The sequence below is a fragment of the Notolepis coatsorum genome (genome assembly GCF_963971535.1).
Source record: "Notolepis coatsorum genome assembly, chromosome: 8".
NCBI classification, from domain to species: Eukaryota; Metazoa; Chordata; class Actinopteri; order Aulopiformes; family Paralepididae; genus Notolepis; species Notolepis coatsorum.
This window is the reverse complement of record NC_140172.1, coordinates 140044277-140068113: the sequence shown is the minus strand read 5'-3', so window position 1 is coordinate 140068113 and position 23837 is coordinate 140044277. Positions and strand designations below refer to the sequence as shown.

The 23837-nt window shown below is 47.1% G+C and overlaps 1 protein-coding gene across 1 annotated transcript in view; it reads left to right on the top strand.

Moving 5' to 3' along the window:
- Positions 1–2228: 2228 nt before the first annotated feature.
- Positions 2229–23837, top strand: part of LOC311233609 (V-set and immunoglobulin domain-containing protein 1-like) — a gene marked incomplete at both ends in the record, with an annotated part of 34874 nt that continues 13265 nt past the window's right edge. Inside the window, 3 exons of the mRNA XM_084320576.1 lie at positions 2229–2502; positions 5690–5853; positions 17059–17266. Coding sequence (XP_084176702.1) covers positions 2229–2502; positions 5690–5853; positions 17059–17266 — 646 coding nt within the window. The remainder of the gene's footprint in view (positions 2503–5689; positions 5854–17058; positions 17267–23837) is intronic.

Genomic DNA, 23837 nt, shown 5'->3' with positions numbered 1-23837 from the left:
AAAGGGTTAACACTTTCACAACCACACTACAGAAGGTTAACCCTTTCACTACCACGCAGACTACAGTGGCAGTGAAAGGTTAACCTTCTGTAGTGTGGTAGTGAAAGGGTTAAAGTAGCCAAAAACCCTAATAATATTCAATATATACATTTATTTATTATATTTTATTCATTATTCATTTCATTTGTTATATTTCATTATATATATATAAAGGGAGTGATGTGCGGTAACAGAGAGGCTCATGACAGGGACACGTTTTTCAGTGGATATCTGGACGTTACATTTTCACAATCTGTAGAAAAGTACTCTCACAAAATTATTTGATGGCATAGAAATGCAATAGAAAAATATATAATAAAATAAAATGTAATACAAATAACAAGAAAAAGAAGTATATATATATACACCACTACACCCAGAGAGCCGAAACCTCACCGCGTTCATCACCCACAGGGGGGTGTTCCGTTACAAACGCATGGCTTTTGGCTTAAGCTCTGCCCCCAGCTGCTTCCAAAAGATCATGGCCTCCGTCTTCGCCGGGATCCCCGGGGTGGCCATCTACCTCGATGACATCGTGGTGCACGGGGCCAACGCAGAGAGTCACGACGCGAGCCTCCACAGTGTCTTAAGTGCGATGGCGAAGCACCACCTCACACTCAACGGCGAGAAGTGTGTCTTTGCCACCACGACCATTGACTTTGTTGGGTTCCGCCTCTCGGCTGACGGCATGTACCCGCTCCAGTCAAACACAGAGGCCATACACAGTGTCCCAGAGCCCACCTCAGTGGCCCAGGTGGCCTCTTTCCTGGGCATGACGGCGTACTACCTCCGCTTTCTGCCACACTACTCCGACACAACTGCACCGCTGCGGAAGCTGTTGAACCAGGATGAGCCCTGGCTCTGGACGCCTGCCTGCTCGAAGGCTGTGCGCCTCCTCAAGTCCCAGCTCACCTCATCACCAGTCCTGGCATTTTTCGACCTAGACAGCACCACCCTCGTCACGTGTGATGCCTCCGCCGCAGCCGTTGGCGCGGTACTGTCACAGCTGCACGGGGGTGTGGAGAGGCCGGTCGCTTTCGCTTCACGGGCCCTTAGCCCCACAGAACAGAGGTACTCTGTACGCTTAGGACGGACCACCAGGCTCTCACTACCCTCCTTGCCACGTCAGGCACTGGCCACAAACCGCTCCGCCTCCACCGCTGGGCTGACCGCCTGCAGCAGTACAACTTCGGTTTGCAGTTCACGCCGGGCCGGGACAACGTAGTAGCTGACCTACTGTCACGCGCCATCCCCAGTCCCCCCACGGCCCCGCCCTCGACTCCCGATCGGGATCAGGCTGAGCATGACCTGGTCCAGCTCCTCCACACTCCCCTCCAATAGACAGTGTCGCTGCAGGAGCTCCAGGACGCCTCGTCTGCTGATCCTGTCCTCTCTGCGCTCTCAACCTACATCAGGCAGGGTTGGCCGGCAAGGACACCTGACGAGCTGCTTCCCTATAGCAGACTCCGGGACGAGTTGTCATGCTGGAACGACTCCTGCGTCGCTCGTGGGCTCTGTACTGTGGTCCCGAGTGTCCTTCGGGCGCGTATCCTTGCTATGGCGCACGAGGGCCACTTGGGCATAGTCAGGCTCAAACAGCGGTGTCGTGACTTGGTGTGGTGGCCAGGCATCGACAGGGAAATCGAGATCCTGGTCAAGGACTGTACTGCCTGTCTTCTGAGCGGGAAGACCAGGGCCCCAGCCCCGCCCCCACCCATGCAGCCATTGGACTGGCCGTCCCAACCCTGGGAGCACCTGCAGCTCGACGTCTGTGGGGAACTGCACGGGGTACCGCATCACCAGCGTTTCCTCGTTGTGATCTACGACCTCCACTCCAAGTGGCCTGAGGTGGCGCCCGTGGGCTCAGTCACAGCCGGGGTGCTGATTGAGATTCTCGAGTCCCTGTTCACACGCTGGGGCCTGCCCAATAGGATCACGACAGACAATGGCCCCCAAATGATCTCCCACGAACTGGCCTCCTACCTGGGGGGTAAGGGTATACGTCATATCCGCACGTCGTTCTACAACCCGGCTGTGAACGGGGGGTGGAACGGCTGAACCAATCCCTGAAGAATGGCATCAGGGCCCACCTGGCACAAGGGTGCACATTCATCAACGGTCTCCAACAGACGCTCCTGCACTACAGGGCTACTCAACACGCCACCACAGGCGTCTCCCCAGCCTCCCTCATGCTAGGGCGCGAGTTTCAGCTGCCCCTGGACAGGCTGCACCCTACTCCGGCTCAGGCTCCAGCCCAACCGCTTCAAGCCACAGTCAACGCATGCCAGCGCCGGATGAAGGACCGTTTCGACAGGACCCGACATGCGAGACCACCTACCATCGCCATCTCAGACTGGGTCAGGATTCGGCGACCCCACCGGGACAACAAGCTCTGGTCATTCTGGTCTGACCCGGTCCAGGTCAGAGAGCAGCTTGGCCCGGCCTCATTCAGGCTGGCTGATGGTACGCGTTGGCATGCTGGCCGACTGCGCAGGGTGCAGGCTCCCGCTGCCCCGGGACAGGGTGTGCCCGCGGGTGTAGCTCTGCAGGACAGACGATTCAATGATGTTGCAGCCCCAGCACCCGCGGCTATAGCTCTGCAGGACAGACAATTTGATGATGTTGCAGCCCCAGCACCCGCGGCTCAGCCTGAGGCTGCGGGACCTCCGCCATTGGCTGTTGCAGTGCCCGGGCCCCGCCCACTCCGAGCGCGCAACAGGCCTGCACACCTGAATGACTTTGAGACTGAGTATCACTCCTAGGTTGAGTGAAGGGGGGGGAAATGTTACGTCTGGTACTCTAGCGAGTGCCAGCACTTTAACTAGTGTTCTAACTATTGCGACAGTGTCGTATTATTCTGTTGAGTTTCACGTTACGGCATATGGCCGAACGTGACGTTGACGTTGATGTTCTGGTGTACGTTACAATGCATGTGTCTTCAGTTCAGTAAACACCGACATGCTGAAACTACGTGTTGTCTGATTCTTCCAACATAACAACCACTTTAACACAACCTATATAGATCAATGTATACACAAACATCATGTAGAATGTGTACTTTTACTTTAGATACTTAAGTACATTCAATAGCAAAATACTAAAAAGTAGAATTTGAATGGAGGACTTTTACTTTGACCAGAGTCACTGGTCAAAACTCATTTATCAGAGTATTTCTACCTTTACTTAAGCAAAGGAACTGTGTACTTCTTCCACCACTGCCACTGTCACAAGCTGGTCCCGCTGGGATTCAAAGCGGTGATGTTGCCGTCACCTTCAGGGCCGTTCCCATCGCTCCAGGAGTCTCCCGTGCATTTCATCCCTCATGTCGCCCCCGATCAGCGTCCTTCACACCTTTAATTACTCCCGTCTCCTTCTCATAATTAGCCCCCATTAATCAAGCGATTTCATTGTCCTTCCTCCACCGAACGTGGGCATACGCTACGCCGCTGGGTGCGGGCAGAGTGCCAGGGGTGAAAGTGCCTTTTGATAAGTTAGCCGCACCAGGGAGTGAACTCCCCGGAGATAAGCAGAGAGTTGCATTGTTTCTCTGGCTCAGCGATAAAAGCCAGGTGGAGATTAAATTACGTGAGTTTGTTTGTCAGAGGCCCTGAACCCACAGTGGCTTACAGTACAAGATGCAGAGGGAGAACTGTTGAGCCACAGCTAAAAGCACTGCATAATTAGTGCCAATTGTTGTGTTTGACTAAATCGTCTTTTGTTCTGTTAGAATAATATACTCAGTAGAGCTAAGAGGCTACTGTAGAAGACTGACCGTTCAGTGTGAAAGTGACAACAAGTTCTGTATGACAACTATTAAAGAAACAAGTAAACACGGCTCTAGCCTAAAGCTAACATCGGTTTCCTCCCTGGAGAGGCTAGCCAATCCATATCCGCTTCCATTGATTTGCGCTAAGCTAGGCTAGCTCGCCGACGGATATCTCTCTACTGAACGCACAGAGAGGAAATTGGTATCTATCTGCTTGTCTGCAGAAGATGATAAGCACATTTCAGACAATGTTGACATGTTCCTTTAACAGTCAGTTATAAATATTAAAACTCCAATCTATATAAAATAAAATATACAGAAAATGTATACCAGTATAAAACATTGGTAAATGACTTATGTGGTGTTTTCTCAAGCACATCCAGTTTGACAAAAAAAATAAAAATAAAAATGCTAAATCATTTAAAGAAAACAGCAATGTTCACACCCAGTCTAGCAAACACAGATATGCAAACAGTTCTTTGTGTTATCAACAGGCACAATACCAGTCCAGTCCACGACGTACAGCGCAGAAACCTCACCTCAGGATGCCGTAGAGTCGAGATCCTCTCACTGGGCGTTGCTCTCAGGAGGTGAGGATCGGAAGGAGAGAATTGGCAGCGTTAGCGAGTATCTGTGATATCTTTGAGTATAACACCGGAATTCTCCAGAAGATGTCGTCCACATTGAGCTTTTTGGTGCTCATGAGCATAATAGGTAAATCTTCTAATTTGTATTATTAGTATTTTTATTATTATTAATACTTAAGGGCACGTTTCATGATTTCAAGATTTTAGGCGCCATTTTGTACGTACATTTTGTATTTGTTTGTTTTGGTTGAAATCATGTCTCAAGTGTATACACTTTATTTATCTACTTTCTACTTACATTCACCTTTAACATTCACTTTAGATACTTTAAACACTTTTTAACACTACACCATATTTAATCTATGTATTACTAAAATATTTGCAATACATCTCTACCTCATTTTTGCAATTTGTACTTTAGTTTGTATAGGCCTATTGTATATTTTGTATAGTGTTTGGTCTTTCTTCTTTTAACTTTTTTTATTGTATGAACTGAAGCAAAATCGCAGGAGGCTCATACAGAACCAAGCATTTCACTTCACTATAATGTACATGTACCTTATTATCTGACAAATTAAAACAAAACTTGAAACTTGAAACTTGAACTTCAAGATTTTAGGCACCATTTTATACACACATTTCGTCTTTGATTGTTTCGGTTGAAATCATTTCCGAAGTGTGAACAGAGTTTGGAAAACACTTTATTTATCTACTTTCTACGTATCTACATCCACCTTTAACACTTTTAAAAAATTGGACACCATGTTTTATCTAGTTATTACTAAAGGATTTGCACTACTTCTCTACCTAATTTTAGCATTTTTCTTGCGTTTCGTCTTTGTTTGTTTCGGGTTGAAACCATTTCCCAAGTGTGAACAGAGTTTGGAAAACACTTTATTTATCTACTTTCTACGTATCTACATTCACCTTTAACAGTTTTTACACCATATTTTATCTATTTATTACTAAAGGATTTGCACTACATCTCTACCTAATTTTAGCATTTAGTTTGCATTTAGTTTGCATTTCGTCTTTGTTTGTTTCGGGTTGAAACCATTTCTCAAGTGTGAACAGAGTTTGGAAAACACTTTATTTATCTACGTATCTACATTCACCTTTAACACTTTTTACACCATTATTTTATCTATTTATTACTAAAGGATTTGCCCTACATCTCTACCTAATTTTAGCATTTTGTTTGCATTTCGTCTTTGTTTGTTTCGGGTTGAAACCATTTCCCAAGTGTGAACAGAGTTTGTAAAACACTTTATTTATCTGTGTCCTCCCTCGTGGGCAGGACGTGTCCTCCTCATCTCGGTGAAGACGTCGCAGAAGGTGGCCAACGTGACAGTGGGCGGCAGCGCGTCTCTCCACTGCAGCTTCACCACCTCCGCGCCCACCAACAGGCTCACCATCCAGTGGGACTTTGTGGCTCTGCACTCCAACCTGATCCCTAAGCAGGTGCATATCGTTAGCCTCACTCACGCGATAATTGCCTAAGTAATTTTTCACGATTTTTGGAAAAGATGAAAAAACGAATTTTCCAGCAAATGTGTTTTTCATTTATATTTTGAAAATAAGTTCCACAAGGTGTATCAACAAGTTTTCAAAAATACAAAAACACAACAACCATTGCGTAAAAAAACAAGGTGACTTCTAAATATGTTGTAACTTAGGCATTTTTTCAAGTCATGCGATCGCCATCTGTGTATGTAACGTTAAAATGCACAAGTCACATGGGTGAGTTAGGCAGATGGGGATTTTTTAAGGTAACAAGCGTTCTGATTGGCTGAGGACATAGGCACTAAAAAAATTACTTAGCCTGTTAACACATTCAGCGCCAATCACGACTATAGTCGGGTTATCTCGCCAGCGGTTGAGTGCCAGAACCCGACTATACTCGGATTTTCGATCATTTTCATAGTTTTTTCTTTTATTCGATTTTAATATTCTATACAGTCTCACGGACCTCGGTGTATCATTGGGACTCATTCTGAGACCTCGAGTCTCCAATACTGGAAATCGCGATCAGACCATTGGAATATTATTTTTGGGATACCTCCTAGCAAAGGTAAGAACTATAGGACATCAATCCTACTTTGATCCTACAATGATTTCACATCGATCGCAACGATCATATTCCCAGTGTATTCCCAGTGTCCGAAATATTGTGTCTGTTACTAGGCTTGAGTAAATTGTGATGAAACAAAGGAGAATATAAATTATGAATACAGTTTTGCATCTTAGCCGGTGAATAACACCATGTTACAACCATGTTTACCATGTTTACTTTTACATTTAGTCATTTAGCTGAACGCTTTTATCCAAAGCGACTTACAAGTTCTGTACGACAACAAGTCAGCAGGAAGGGTACAACTCTTTCAGCTAAGTAATTCATCAAACAGTGTTGAAAGTTGGGTGCTGCAGTGTTGAGTGCATAGTAGTAGAGACATATTAGTATACTAGGGAGAGTGCATGATAGTAGAAGACAGTAAGAAGGTTAGTTTATTTTTATTTTTTTCATTTCAGATGTTGATTGAAGAAGTGATTTTGATTTTTTACATTCAGATCTTCACTCTTTACTCATGGTATATATTCAGATTAAGGTTTTTATTGCCTATATTTATTGTAACATATGAACGCATACAGACGCTCATCTGCACCTTTTAGTTTTATTCAGAGTTAATTTGATTGCCTATATTTATGTCTTTCTACTATTACCCTGCCCATACTTACCTCCCCTCCACCCTCCCCCTCATGCTGCTATGACGCGCAGATTTCCCCAAGGAGATAAACAAAGGAACATCTTATCTTATCTTATTTATGTATTATTATTATTATTATTTTACTTAACGCTACACTTTAACAAGGCACCTTTGTTTTATGGTCCTTAACCCTTTCACTGCCGCACTACCAGACGGTTAACCGTTTCACTGTGACAATACACATAATGTTAACCCTTTCAATGCCACACAACAGCAGGTTAACCCTTTCACTGCCACACTACAGAAGGTTAACCATCGGTAGTGTGATAGTAAAGGGTTAACCTTCTGTAGTGCGGCAGTGAAAGGGTTACACTCTATGCACCATTGGATGCGTTGACATACAGACAGCATTGTTATAGTCAAGACCAGGAACTGCTCAATTAAATTGCCACGCTAGTCAACTTCCTGTTTGAACTACAGTATCTGAAGTAAGGTCCTCATGCTGTAGCGTTGTCAGGGGTGTAAAAAGTACCCAGCAATTATACTTAAGTGAAAGTATGGGTACCGTCTCAAAATCCTACTCAAGTAAAAGTCTGAGTATCTGGCTAAAAACACACTTGAATAAAAGTTTAAAAGTTTCTACTTTTAAATGTACTTAAGTACTAAAAAGTTAAAGTTAAAACTTTTTTTATTCCCGGGCAATGAAATGTTCCGTTTCGTCGTCCTCTTCATCACTATCGTTTGTGGCCGTCTTCTGTAGCTTGTCACTCTGACTGTCTATTGCACAAGGACCAATATATTGGCAGGTTCATTTTCCATTGATGGGGATTTGATTGGCTGTTTTTTATTTTTTAAAGTGCGGCCGCAGGATTAATAACGTTAACGTTAGTTTGGCCAGAGAAACAAATATACAAATTAAAATGGTTGGACCTGCTAGATTTGTACTTTGTAGGTCTGCATTTTAAATGTAAGGAGTTTTTTTTCTCTGAAATGTAATTGAGTAAAAGTACAAGTATACAAACCTAATAATACTTGAGTAAAGTACAAATCCCCCAAAACAGTACTTAAGTAGTATAACGAAGTACAATTACTCAAGTACTTTACACCCCTGAGCGTTGACATGCTAACACTGACTTGGCCCTTTCAGGCAGCTTCAACTATTGCACCAAATCTGCCTAGTTGCATTTGAAAAAGATGTTGGGCAAAGTGCCATTCATCTTTAAAGGGGACATATTTTAGTCCTTTTCAGCAAGTTAATATAGGACCACTAAACATGTTTTAAACGTGTTTTGCTGGAAGAAAAAGACTCAACCTCTCTGTTTCAGTCCTGTTCTCAACGGGCTGTTTCTGTGGCTGTAACGAGCTTGAACTAACCTGTACCGTCGAAATGGAATTCAGATCAAACAGACTAAACGTTGCAGATCAAATATGACTCAAGATCCAGCAATAGCACAGCAATCTTGTCGTTAAAGATGTTGTCGGAAACATATTTTCGGTTCAACCTTTAGGTGGAGGATTTACGAGCAAGCCGCCATTTTGTACATGCTCATTTTATCAAGATCTCTTCACACATTTCCTCAGTGTTGGGACAAGCCCTTGTTCTGTAAATGCAAACACAGGGAAAGGACATTTTCACAATAGGTCCCCTTTTAGTTCTGCTTGCAGCCCACAGCAGCTTTTAAGTTCAGCTTGCAGCCCACAGCAGCTTTTAAGTTCAGCTTGCAGCCCACAGCAGCTTTTAAGTTCATCTTGCAGCCCACAGCAGCTTTTAAGTTCAGCTTGCAGCCCACAGCAGCTTTTAAGTTCAGCTTGCAGCCCACAGCAGCTTTTAAGTTCAGCTTGCAGCCCACAGTAGCGTTTAAGTTCAGCTTGCAGCCCACAGCAGCTTTTAAGTTCAGCTTGCAGCCAACAGCAGCTTTTAATTTCAGCTTGCAGCCAACAGCAGCTTTTAAGTTCAGCTTGCAGCCCACAGTAGTGTTTAAGTTTAGCTTGCAGCCCAGAGAAAGTTCAGCTTGCAGCCCACAGTAATGTTTAAGTTCAGCTTGCAGCCCAGAGAAAGTTCAGCTTGCAGCCCACAGTAGTGTTTAAGTTCAGCTTGCAGCCCACAGTAGTGTTTAAGTTCAGCTTGCAGCCCAGAGTAAGTTCAACTTGCAGCCCACAGTAGCGTTTAAGTTCAGCTTGCAGCCCAGAGTAAGTTCAGCTTGCAGCCCACAGTAGCGTTTAAGTTCAGCTTGCAGCCCACAGTAGCGTTTAAGTACAGCTTGCAGCCCACAGTAACGTTTAAGTTCAGCTTGCAGCCCAGAGTAAGTTCAGCTTGCAGCCCACAGTAGCGTTTAAGTTCAGCTTGCAGCCCACAGTAACGTTTAAGTTCAGCTTGCAGCCCACAGTGGCGTTTAAGTTCAGCTTGCAGCCCACAGTAGCGTTTAAGTTCAGCTTGCAGCCCACAGTGGCGTTTAAGTTCAGCTTGCAGCCCACAGCAGCTTTTAAGTTCAGCTTGCAGCCCACAGTAGCGTTTAAGTTCAGCTTGCAGCCCACAGTAACGTTTAAGTTCAACTTGCAGCCCACAGTAGCGTTTAAGTTCAGCTTGCAGCCCAGAGTAAGTTCAGCTTGCAGCCCACAGTAGCGTTTAAGTTCAGCTTGCAGCCCACAGTAGCGTTTAAGTACAGCTTGCAGCCCACAGTAACGTTTAAGTTCAGCTTGCAGCCCAGAGTAAGTTCAGCTTGCAGCCCACAGTAGCGTTTAAGTTCAGCTTGCAGCCCACAGTAACGTTTAAGTTCAGCTTGCAGCCCACAGTGGCGTTTAAGTTCAGCTTGCAGCCCACAGTAGCGTTTAAGTTCAGCTTGCAGCCCACAGTGGCGTTTAAGTTCAGCTTGCAGCCCACAGCAGCTTTTAAGTTCAGCTTGCAGCCCACAGCAGCTTTTAAGTTCAGCTTGCAGCCCACAGTAGCGTTTAAGTTCAGCTTGCAGCCCACAGCAGCTTTTAAGTTCAGCTTGCAGCCCACAGTAGTGTTTAAGTTCAGCTTGCAGCCCACAGTAACGTTTAAGTTCAGCTTGCAGCCCACAGCAGCTTTTAAGTTCAGCTTTCAGCCCACAGTAGCGTTTAAGTTCAGCTTGCAGCCCACAGCAGCTTTTAAGTTCAGCTTGCAGCCCACAGTAACGTTTAAGTTCAGCTTGCAGCCCACAGTAGTGTTTAAGTTCAGCTTGCAGCCCACAGTAGCGTTTAAGTTCAGCTTGCAGCCCACAGTAACGTTTAAGTTCAGCTTGCAGCCCACAGTAGTGTTTAAGTTCAGCTTGCAGCCCACAGTAGTGTTTAAGTTCAGCTTGCAGCCCACAGTAGTGTTTAAGTTCAGCTTACTTACCTCCCCTCCACCCTCCCCCTCATGCTGCTATGACGCGCAGATTTCCCCAAGGAGATAAACAAAGGAACATCTTATCTTATCTTATTTATGTATTATTATTATTTTACTTAACGCTACACTTTAACAAGGCACCTTTGTTTTATGGTCCTTAACCCTTTCACTGCCGCACTACCAGACGGTTAACCGTTTCACTGTGACAATACACATAATGTTAACCCTTTCAATGCCACACAACAGCAGGTTAACCCTTTCACTGCCACACTACAGAAGGTTAACCATCGGTAGTGTGATAGTAAAGGGTTAACCTTCTGTATTGCGGCAGTGAAAGGGTTACACTCTATGCACCATTGGATGCGTTGACATACAGACAGCATTGTTATAGTCAAGACCAGGAACTGCTCAATTAAATTGCCACGCTAGTCAACTTCCTGTTTGAACTACAGTATCTGAAGTAAGGTCCTCATGCTGTAGCGTTGTCAGGGGTGTAAAAAGTACCCAGCAATTATACTTAAGTGAAAGTATGGGTACCGTCTCAAAATCCTACTCAAGTAAAAGTCTGAGTATCTGGCTAAAAACACACTTGAATAAAAGTTTAAAAGTTTCTACTTTTAAATGTACTTAAGTACTAAAAAGTTAAAGTTAAAACTTTTTTTATTCCCGGGCAATGAAATGTTCCGTTTCGTCGTCCTCTTCATCACTATCGTTTGTGGCCGTCTTCTGTAGCTTGTCACTCTGACTGTCTATTGCACAAGGACCAATATATTGGCAGGTTCATTTTCCATTGATGGGGATTTGATTGGCTGTTTTTTATTTTTTAAAGTGCGGCCGCAGGATTAATAACGTTAACGTTAGTTTGGCCAGAGAAACAAATATACAAATTAAAATGGTTGGACCTGCTAGATTTGTACTTTGTAGGTCTGCATTTTAAATGTAAGGAGTTTTTTTTCTCTGAAATGTAATTGAGTAAAAGTACAAGTATACAAACCTAATAATACTTGAGTAAAGTACAAATCCCCCAAAACAGTACTTAAGTAGTATAACGAAGTACAATTACTCAAGTACTTTACACCCCTGAGCGTTGACATGCTAACACTGACTTGGCCCTTTCAGGCAGCTTCAACTATTGCACCAAATCTGCCTAGTTGCATTTGAAAAAGATGTTGGGCAAAGTGCCATTCATCTTTAAAGGGGACATATTTTAGTCCTTTTCAGCAAGTTAATATAGGACCACTAAACATGTTTTAAACGTGTTTTGCTGGAAGAAAAAGACTCAACCTCTCTGTTTCAGTCCTGTTCTCAACGGGCTGTTTCTGTGGCTGTAACGAGCTTGAACTAACCTGTACCGTCGAAATGGAATTCAGATCAAACAGACTAAACGTTGCAGATCAAATATGACTCAAGATCCAGCAATAGCACAGCAATCTTGTCGTTAAAGATGTTGTCGGAAACATATTTTCGGTTCAACCTTTAGGTGGAGGATTTACGAGCAAGCCGCCATTTTGTACATGCTCATTTTATCAAGATCTCTTCACACATTTCCTCAGTGTTGGGACAAGCCCTTGTTCTGTAAATGCAAACACAGGGAAAGGACATTTTCACAATAGGTCCCCTTTTAGTTCTGCTTGCAGCCCACAGCAGCTTTTAAGTTCAGCTTGCAGCCCACAGCAGCTTTTAAGTTCAGCTTGCAGCCCACAGCAGCTTTTAAGTTCAGCTTGCAGCCCACAGCAGCTTTTAAGTTCAGCTTGCAGCCCACAGCAGCTTTTAAGTTCAGCTTGCAGCCCACAGCAGCTTTTAAGTTCAGCTTGCAGCCCACAGTAGCGTTTAAGTTCAGCTTGCAGCCCACAGCAGCTTTTAAGTTCAGCTTGCAGCCAACAGCAGCTTTTAATTTCAGCTTGCAGCCAACAGCAGCTTTTAAGTTCAGCTTGCAGCCCACAGTAGTGTTTAAGTTCAGCTTGCAGCCCAGAGAAAGTTCAGCTTGCAGCCCACAGTAATGTTTAAGTTCAGCTTGCAGCCCAGAGAAAGTTCAGCTTGCAGCCCACAGTAGTGTTTAAGTTCAGCTTGCAGCCCACAGTAGTGTTTAAGTTCAGCTTGCAGCCCAGAGTAAGTTCAACTTGCAGCCCACAGTAGCGTTTAAGTTCAGCTTGCAGCCCAGAGTAAGTTCAGCTTGCAGCCCACAGTAGCGTTTAAGTTCAGCTTGCAGCCCACAGTAGCGTTTAAGTACAGCTTGCAGCCCACAGTAACGTTTAAGTTCAGCTTGCAGCCCAGAGTAAGTTCAGCTTGCAGCCCACAGTAGCGTTTAAGTTCAGCTTGCAGCCCACAGTAACGTTTAAGTTCAGCTTGCAGCCCACAGTGGCGTTTAAGTTCAGCTTGCAGCCCACAGTAGCGTTTAAGTTCAGCTTGCAGCCCACAGTGGCGTTTAAGTTCAGCTTGCAGCCCACAGCAGCTTTTAAGTTCAGCTTGCAGCCCACAGTAGCGTTTAAGTTCAGCTTGCAGCCCACAGCAGCTTTTAAGTTCAGCTTGCAGCCCACAGTAGCGTTTAAGTTCAGCTTGCAGCCCACATCAGCTTTTAAGTTCAGCTTGCAGCCCACAGCAGCTTTTAAGTTCAGCTTGCAGCCCACAGTAGTGTTTAAGTTCAGCTTGCAGCCCACAGTAACGTTTAAGTTCAGCTTGCAGCCCACAGCAGCTTTTAAGTTCAGCTTGCAGCCCACAGTAGCGTTTAAGTTCAGCTTGCAGCCCACAGCAGCTTTTAAGTTCAGCTTGCAGCCCACAGTAGTGTTTAAGTTCAGCTTGCAGCCCACAGTAGCGTTTAAGTTCAGCTTGCAGCCCACAGCAGCTTTTAAGTTCAGCTTGCAGCCCACAGTAGTGTTTAAGTTCAGCTTGCAGCCCACAGTAGTGTTTAAGTTCAGCTTGCAGCCCACAGTAACGTTTAAGTTCAGCTTGCAGCCCACAGTAACGTTTAAGTTCAGCTTGCAGCCCACAGCAGCTTTTAAGTTCAGCTTGCAGCCCACAGTAGTGTTTAAGTTCAGCTTGCAGCCCACAGTAACGTTTAAGTTCAGCTTGCAGCCCACAGCAGCTTTTAAGTTCAGCTTGCAGCCCACAGTAGTGTTTAAGTTCAGCTTGCAGCCCACAGTAGTGTTTAAGTTCAGCTTGCAGCCCACAGTAGTGTTTAAGTTCAGCTTGCAGCCCACAGTAGTGTTTAAGTTCAGCTTGCAGCCCACAGTAACGTTTAAGTTCAGCTTGCAGCCCACAGTAACGTTTAAGTTCAGCTTGCAGCCCAGAGTAGTGTTTAAGTTCAGCTTGCAGCCCACAGTAACGTTTAAGTTCAGCTTGCAGCCCACAGTAGCGTTTAAGTTCAGCTTGCAGCCCACAGTAGTGTTTAAGTTCAGCTTGCAGCCCACAGTAGTGTTTAAGTTCAGCTTGCAGCCCACAGTAACGTTTAAGTTCAGCTTGCAGCCCAGAGTAGCGTTTAAGTTCAGCTTGCAGCCCACAGTAGCGTTTAAGTTCAGCTTGCAGCCCACAGTAGCGTTTAAGTTCAGCTTGCAGCCCACAGTAACGTTTAAGTTCAGCTTGCAGCCCACAGTAGCGTTTAAGTTCAGCTTGCAGCCCACAGTAAGTTCAGCTTGCAGCCCACAGTAGCGTTTAAGTTCAGCTTGCAGCCCACAGTAGCGTTTAAGTTCAGCTTGCAGTAGATTTTAAGTTCAGCTTGTAGAGTTGAGGGCAATAGGACAGAGACACAAGAAACAACTGATTTCTAAACGTAGCCTATACTGGATGGATAGCAGCCTAATGATTGTACATTAACTTATTATTCATCAACAGTAATGATTGTATATTAATTTGATCGATTGATCGATCGTCAAGTGATTTTGCGTGTAGATGATTTTGTTGGAAGACATTTGAAGATAGTGTTCAAATCAAGTCAAGAGTTTTATTTGTCACGGCATACAAGCATACAGTGAAATGCGGGTAGTCATGCCTGCAGCGATTGTGCAATAATACAAGTAATAAGAATAAGACATAACAGGTATAATGTACATAAAGTTTACAAAAAGCATGGTAAAGACATGTTAAGGTCCTGCGATAATGCAATACAGTGTTAGCTACGGATGAGGCACTGGGTCTTATGTACATTTACATTTACATTTAGTCATTTAGCTGACGCTTTTATCCAAAGCGACTTACAAGTTCTGTACGACAAGCCATCAGGAAGAGCACAACTCTATCAGCTGAGTAACAATGTTCATCAAAGTGTTGAGTGCTACAGTGTAGGTTAGTTTATTAGGACAAGTGCATGACAGTATGGTTAGTTAGGGTTAGATTTTTTTTTTTTTTTTTTTTTTTTTTTTTTTTTAAACTACTATTGTATAGTAGTCTGTACACTACTATACAATACTATACTTTACAATATACAGTTATACTATATATCCTTATGCTATCTTGCTATATCCATCTATTTACTATACAAGAACCACTCCCGTTCTTTTTTTAAAGTGACCTTTTCATCGTGTAAAGTGACCGTTGAGTGTGAGCGTGTGCAGCATGTGTGTGTGTGTGTGTGTGTGTGTGTGTGTGTGTGTTCGTGCTAAAGTGTCTGTTAGTGTGTGAGCGTATACAGTATGTGTGTTGTGTGTGTGCTCATGTGTGCTTGTGTGTGGAGAGTTCAGTGTTCAAGACTCTGATGGCCTGGGGGAAGAAGCTGAGCCGAAGTCTCTCTGTCCTAGTTGCCGGTGTGCGCAGGCGTTTGCTTGAACAGCTTGAACAGGCTGTTGTTGGGGTGGTGAGGGTCTTTCATTATTCTGCAGGCTCTGGATTTGCACCTCTTGTTATATAAGACCTGCAGGGGTGGTAGTGCAATCCCTGTAGTACGCTCAGCTGAGTGCACCACTCTCTGTAGGGCCTTCTTGTCCTGTGCCTTGCTGTTTCCATACCAGGCAGTGATGTTTCCAGTCAAGATGCTCTCTACAGCTCCGGACTAGAAGGACTGGAGTATCTTCCCCGATACTCTGAACTTCCTTAACTGTCTCAGGTGGTAGAGGCGCTGCTTCGCCTTTTTTACGACTGAGTCTATGTGTGTTGTCCATGCCAGGTCCTCTGAGATGTGGACCCCCAGGTACTTAAAGCTGCTCACCCTGTCCACGGTAGCCCCGTTTATGCACAGTGGTGTGTGTGTCCCCTGCTGTGTTCTCCTAAAATCCACGATCAGCTCCTTGGTTTTACCAATGTTCAGGAGCAGGCTGTTGTCCTGACACCAGCGTGCCAGTACATCAACCTCCTCCCGGTAGACCTTCTCGTCGTTGTCAGAGATCAGCCCCACCACTGTGTCAACTTCACTATGGAGTTGGAGCTGAACTTGGCCACACAATCATGTGTGTAGAGTGAATACAGCAGGGGGCTCAGAACACAGCCCTGGGGGGACCCGATACTCAAGGTGATGGTGTTGGAGGTCTGACCCCCCACCCTGACCGCCTGAGGCCTTTCACTTAGAAAGTCCAGTATCCAGGCGCTTAGAGCGGAGCTCAGACCCAGCTCAATCAGCTTGTCCACCAGTCTGGTGGGGACTATGGTGTTGAAAGCTGAGCTATAGTCAATGAACAACAGTCTCACATAGCCCCCCTTCTGGCTGTCTAGGTGAGAGAGGGTGTTGTGTAGTACCTGAGAGAGCGCATCGTCAGTGTTGGAAGTTGTACTTGGTTACGTATCTCAGGACTAATGATGAAGTGGTCAATAAATTGAAAGACTGACCAGATGGATGATGTTGGGGTTGCATGTGCTATGAAGGCGTCACATTTTAATTTAAGAAATATTAGATTCGATTTAAATGTATTGTCTTCATACAGCACAAGTACAGTACAATGAAAAGACGTTTGGCATCCAACCAGAGTGCAAATGTCACAATAAAGTGCCCCACTGGTCCTAACAAGTTAATATGGGTTAAATGCAGGAGGATGAATTTCCCCAAGGAGATTAATAAAGGTACAACTTAACTTAACTTAAAGGAACACACCAACATTTTGGGAAATTAGCTTACCGTCTTCTCCAGAAAGAGACAAGAAGATAGATACCAGTTTTCTCTCTGTGCGTTCAGTAGAAAAGCTATCTGGCTGCACATTAGCCTAGCTTAGCACAATGAATGGAAGTGGACATGGCCGGTTAGCCTAGGCATTGTCCAACTAACACCTCTCTCAAAGGCTAACCGGCCATATCCGCTTCCATTCATTGTGCTAAGCTAGGCTAACATGGAGCCAGATTCTACTGAACGCACAGAGAGTGACGTCAGTGACTGCCAGTGACGTCTTTTCACTTGGCAGCGAGGACTCTCATTGGTGAAGTGTAACGCGTGGGAGGGCACGCTATCTCCACCAGGTCCTGCCCCCGCTGAGCAAGCGCCGAGACCTGACCTGTAGGCGTCGCTGTCCACAACGCCAGTTTTCCCACCCACCAGCTTCCCACCCCCTAATACTGCCAATTGTATTAGTATGAACGACCAGCCAAGCTGGTAGCAACGCCGAGAGCTGGGCTCGAACCCAGCATCTCCTGCGTTGGTGACGAGCGCAATCTCCGCTACGCCACCTGACCGCCTACGCATTGTCTTTTTAATTGCAGGTTTATTACTACCAGGGAGGCCTGGATGTCATCGCAGCGGCGTATAAGGACCGGCTTCAGCCTCCGTCACAGCCCAACACGACTAAAGACGCCTCAATAGTCATACACAACATGCAGACATCAGACAGTGGAGTCTACACCTGTACCGTCCACAACCTGCCTGATATCGAGGGGAATTCTGAGGCCAGTATCATTGTAAATGTTTTTGGTAAGTTTTATCCACCTTAAACTCATTCCCCGCCAACAACGTTTACATACGTTATTTGATCATTTTTCCTTTTTTTCGAATGTAATATTCTATTCAATGTCAGGGACCCATATGTTGCTGTTAGAAGGCTTACTGCGACCCTGAGGGTGCAGTACCGGCCAGATCCTCACAGGTGGCAGTATCGAGAGTGCAGTAAACCCTGTTCAAGACCCTGTGTTACACTCGAATGTCTCCGGGCGCAGTTTTCTGGGTCGGGCGAGTCGAGCGGTTCTCCCGATTGCATTGAAGCGCGTCAAATGCTCCCGATCCATATGTTGTGGTGGGTTATGTCGTGGACCAGATGGACATCAGATGGACCAGATGGCGATCAAACAATTGGAATATTATTTTTGGAATACTCCCAATCACAGGTAAGGACTATCTGACATCAATTCTAGCTTGATTGTTACAAAGGGTCAGATTAAACCGAATATATATATTTATTACTTGAGATATATTGTATAATATTTGTATATCGTCTGATATCCCTTGTATATTCTTTGTACATATACACGGAATATCCCTTTACCTAGGTACAGGCCAGACCATAATATTCGTTCTCCTATTGGACAGCGACCCCCTAGGCGCCAACGGCCATACCCCCAATGTCTAGTTCAAAGCCACCGCTAAGACATGTCTCAACATGCCCAGGTTTGCGCAGTAATGCGAGACAGAACTGAGGTTGGCACTAGATTATTCACCTTACGTATAAATACGTCGCAGGTGGATACAGCAGTTAGTTAACCCAACAAGTTGAAGCCTTCACCACGAGTCAACGACCAAGTGAAGTGAGCAACCTTGCGTCTAAATAGAGCACTTAGAACCGCGTGCGAATAGGATAGTAAAAGTGTCAGAGCTTAGTGAAATAACGTCAAGTTCGACCTAGTTAAATGTGAAGTACCGTGCACAGGAGAATCTACACCGGCGAATACAGAGCCTTTTCCGGCTGGATTATATTGCTTTTGGTACTGTGGCTGCTGGAGCAGAGAACCGTCTACCCCACTGCTGTGTGGGATCTACCCGTGAGGAGCATCACTCGAGCCCGTCTCTAGGAAGAGGCTGGCTGGCTTTCATCCATGCTGTCGAGCATACTTGGATTATAGCTGCTGCTTTTGTCTGCCGATCGAGGGGAGTATATGTACCGCCTCCCGTAGCTGGAGCTTATTGATTCCTCGTTGATCCAGACTTTTGCTCCCGAACATTCCTCTCCTCTGCTGGCTTACAACCGGAGGGAACCCCCTTAGTATCTCCAGCTGACCTACGAGTGTGCCTTATATAATTCTTATGCTACAGGTGGTATTAATTATCCCCATCGTAATATGCTCATGGACTTACGCTCTTGACATATTTATGCATATTCTTCGCCATACAAGCGCGACCCTAATTCTCAATACTGTAATCTACTATTGCTGCTCTTCTAATAAATATTCTAAACAGGACTTTCTTTGTTAAGCTGTGTTATTGTGTGGGTGTTCACCATATATACCGTGTACTGTATGGCCAGTAATTAAAGTACATAACTAAGTAGTGGTTTAATAATACCATACTCTCAATACAGTCAGGGAATTGTACCCCTCAGTTACAATTGGTCCTTCAAGCCGGAGGGTAATCAGTGTAATATCTAAATATAATATTGATATTAACCATGGCCAGCGGTGAACACTCCCCAAGCAGCTCTCCCGAGCTAGAACGCCCGCAGCGCAGACGTCAGCCACCTCCCTATCTAGAGGCATACGCTGTCAGTCTAATACCTAGCTTTATAAAGACGTTAAATGCGGATAAAATAAATAAAGCGGATAGTCACAGCATGTCAAATCCTACCGACCAGACGACCCTACCAGTAGAGACCCCAGTGGGTTCTAACGAAACTGACCAAGCCCACGGGGGGGACCAGGGGGGACATGACATGACTATACCCCCAGACAATGTCAACGGGACGTCCCCGGAGAGCTCCAGGATAAAGAAAGCGCTCCAGGGACAGAACCCGACCCACTACCAGAAGAGAAGCGCGCCCAGGAGACGGATCTCGAGGCGCGCCCAGAGAACAAATCTTCAACAAGCACTGCCAGAAGCCGATCACCTCCGTCAGTGTCTTCCCCCAGCGAAGCGGACAAGATGCTGGCGCAGGCATTCATCGCCACCCTGGCAGCCTCCACAGAACGCGATCGACTTCAAGCGCAACAACTAAGTGAGCGCGAACATTCTACCATGGAAAGAGAACGCCTCCAGGCTCAACAGACGAGCGAGCGCGAACATGCTGCAATCGAGCGAGAGCGCTTCCAGGCGCAACAAAGGAGTGAAGACGACCGCATAAGACTGGAGACCAGACGCCTTCAGACGGAAGAGAACATTGAAAGAGGCCGCGCCGATGCACAGCGCGCCGCCGCCCATGCCAGCGCCAATGCACAGCGCGACGCCGCCAATGCCCAGCGCGAAGCAGTGCGCGACGCCGCCCATGCCCAGCGCGAGGCAGAGCGCGACCGGCTGCAGGCGCAGATGATGGAACAATTGATTGCCATGGCGACACCCCCTCTCTCCGCACGGAGCTCCCGGAGATCATCACGACACGGGTCTAGGGCACATTCCCCTATCCGACCAAGCGACCCGGGACCCCGCCAACAGGAGGATCCTGTCTGCGTCTCCGAACCCCCTCCCCGGCCGGTCCATACGAGACCCAGCAACCGGGAAGAACCGGCCTACGTCGCCGAGAGACTGACCAGAAGACTCCAGGACCTAGCAGAGGAAGAGGAAGAGGAAGAGGAGGAATGTCAAGCCGACCAGCAGCAACGTACTCTGGACCAGGAGGCCCAGTACAGCCCCGACCAGCAGCAACGTACTCTGGACCAGGAGGCCCAGTACAGCCCAGACGTCAGCCCCGAGTCACTGCGCTACAAACCCCCGACTCAACTCACGGGTGAGTTTGACGCACCGTCAGCACCGAGGAACAGCACCTGGGTACCCGGCCCCTGGTACCCACCAAGTACCAACCCACGACAACACGTACGGGGAGACTCGCCCAGGAGGCCTCTTCCCCAACGCTCACCGATGTGCCAGCCATCCATGGCATCGTACCTTGGCACACCGACGTTCCCAGACTTTACGCGCGAGGACAGAGCACAGTACACGGAACTACGGATGTGCTTAGAGACTATGATGTCCAACGTCCCCGATGAGACGTACAAATATGCTATCCTCCTCAAGCACCTGAAGGTGCCCAGAGCGCATAATATAGCGCTGGCATATTCCAACTCAAGTACCCCATACACCGCGGCTCTAGTAGCCCTCGACCAGCGTTATGGACGCATATGGGACTACGTGATACAGGAAATAAGAGATATCGACCGCCTCCCCCCAGCCAGAGACAATAGAGCACTGGATGACCTCTCTATCAAGGTACAGTCCCTGGTAGGGATGCTGGGGTCCCAAAAGGAGAAAGGGATATATGAACTGTATGCTAACTCTAATGTAGAAAGGATATTAGAGAAGCTCCCTCCCGCCCGACAAGAGCGCTTCAGGCGGCAAAGAGACCACCGCGACCCCAACGGCCCAGAGGCATCCCTCCTAGACCTATCTGATTTCCTCACCAGGGAGGTCAGCAGCCTACGACTGGACACGTTCGTGTGGAGTGGACCAAGCCCAAGACCAGGACCTCGGGGATCAAATGATAACCGCCGGTCGGTGACCGTTATGCACCAAGCCGAATCAGTACCGCAGCACAAGAACCACAACACCCCCTCGACGAAAGAGGAGTGGAAGATTGAATGCCAGTACTGTGAAGGGGAACATCGGCTGTATCAATGTGACGATTTCAAGAAGCTGACCACGGACGAGGTGAGTCAGTGGATCAAAGACCACCGCCGCTGCTTCCGCTGCGCGCGCAGCCATATGGCAGCTGAGTGCCGTTTGAAGAAGAAGTGCAGCAGGTGCGGCGGCGCCCATTTGGAGGTCCTGCATGACATCAACAGGCGTCCGCCAGGACAACAAAGTGGGCCCGTCGCGGTAATGTACCAGGCCGAGGCGGTGGCACCAGTACCGAAGATCCACCAGACCGCCCCCTACTGTACCTACTGCGACGGCAGACACTGGCTGGCACAGTGCGCCGAATATAAGACACTGAACCCCGTCCAAGTTGACCAGTGGCGTGAGGCGGCCCAGGCGGGCGCCGCTTACCGCGCAGCACTGTGCGGGGCCCACCAGAAGATCCAAGGCAACCGACCAACAGGAGTGCTCCATATAGACCAGCATAGCGGGACCCCCCGAGTGCTCATCAAAGTGGTCAGAGTGCTCCTGAGCTACGAGGACAAGGTCCTGGACACTTATGCCGTCCTAGACGATGGGTCTGAAAAGACTCTCCTCCTCGCTTCCGCCGCAGCCCAGTTGGGCCTGCGGGGTGCCAAAGGAACAATGACAATACGTACCATCAGAAGAGACCAGAAGACCATAAAGGGTGAAAATGTCTCCTTTAAGATAGCAGCGGTGGACCAGCCCGAGAAGCAGTATAGTATTACCAACGTCTTCACCAGCCACGACATAGGCCTGTCACAGTACACCTACCCCATCCCACAGCTGATGGCGAAGTACGTGCACCTACGCAGACTACCTATACCGCTTATCGACGGCGCCACACCGACCCTGCTCATCGGCTCCGACCACGCGGACCTCATTCTCCCAAATGAGGCGGCCCACATCGGACCCAAAGGATGCCCAGTCGCGGTTCAGACCCGACTGGGGTGGACGCTCCAGGGCCCCCTTTACGGACTTGACAGTCAACCCACGTCTACACGCTGCCTACACACAAAGGTGAGCGACACCGGCCACTATCCCGTACAGCCCGTTGAGAGGCTATTGACATTAGGCGAGAGGCCTGTGAGAGAACCGTGGGCACAAGAGGGAGTTCCGAACTCCACCCCCCTCAGCTACGCTCCAGACGTAGCTGACCTCGAACCCAGCACCCCAAGCGACTCCTTGATGGGGCGGCCGGAACCGGCCCCTCCTCAGACGGGGTACAGACCAAACAAGAGAAACAGACGGAGGAGGTGGAGGCACAGCCAAGCACAGATCAAAGCAGTCTCAGGCCCGCTTCCTCCTAACCCCCCTACCATCCCTTCCAGCCCGTCAGAAGCGGGTCAAGGACGGGGACAACTTAAAAGTGGACACAGTCGTCATGATCATAGACCAGTCACTACCCCGAGCTGCGTGGCCGGCCGGCCGCGTAAGCAAAGTGATCACTGGTGCCGACGGAAAGGTCAGAGCGGCAGAAGTTATTGTCCAGGGACGGACATACACCTGACCCGTGGCGAGGCTGATAGAGTTGCCAAGGCTCCCTGACCCCCTTGATGACCCACTGACTTTGTGAATTGCCCTACTCCTCACAACGGACATTGAGTAGTGGACAAGACGGTTAATCTGTCTCTGCTTATCTAATTAGGTGCGGACTAATTAGGAGGCGGCTGTTACAAAGGGTCAGATTAAACCGAATATATATATTTATTATTTGAGATATATTGTATAATATTTGTATATCGTCTGATATCCCTTGTATATTCTTTGTACATATACACGGAATATCCCTTTACCTAGGTACAGGCCAGACCATAATATTCGTTCTCCTATTGGACAGCGACCCCCTAGGCGCCAACGGCCATACCCCCAATGTCTAGTTCAAAGCCACCGCTAAGACATGTCTCAACATGCCCAGGTTTGCGCAGTAATACGAGACAGAACTGAGGTTGGCACTAGATTATTCACCTTACGTATAAATACGTCGCAGGTGGATACAGCAGTTAGTTAACCCAACAAGTTGAAGCCTTCACCACGAGTCAACGACCAAGTGAAGTGAGCAACCTTGCGTCTAAATAGAGCACTTAGAACCGCGTGCGAATAGGATAGTAAAAGTGTCAGAGCTTAGTGAAATAACGTCAAGTTCGACCTAGTTAAATGTGAAGTACCGTGCACAGGAGAATCTACACCGGCGAATACAGAGCCTTTTCCGGCTGGATTATATTGCTTTTGGTACTGTGGCTGCTGGAGCAGAGAACCGTCTACCCCACTGCTGTGTGGGATCTACCCGTGAGGAGCATCACTCGAGCCCGTCTCTAGGAAGAGGCTGGCTGGCTTTCATCCATGCTGTCGAGCATACTTGGATTATAGCTGCTGCTTTTGTCTGCCGATCGAGGGGAGTATATGTACCGCCTCCCGTAGCTGGAGCTTATTGATTCCTCGTTGATCCAGACTTTTGCTCCCGAACATTCCTCTCCCCTGCTGGCTTACAACCGGAGGGAACCCCCTTAGTATCTCCAGCTGACCTACGAGTGTGCCTTATATAATTCTTATGCTACAGGTGGTATTAATTATCCCCATCGTAATATGCTCATGGACTTACGCTCTTGACCTATTTATGCATATTCTTTGCCATACAAGCGCGACCCTAATTCTCAATACTGTAATCTACTATTGCTGCTCTTCTAATAAATATTCTAAACAGGACTTTCTTTGTTAAGCTGTGTTATTGTGTGGGTGTTCACCATATATA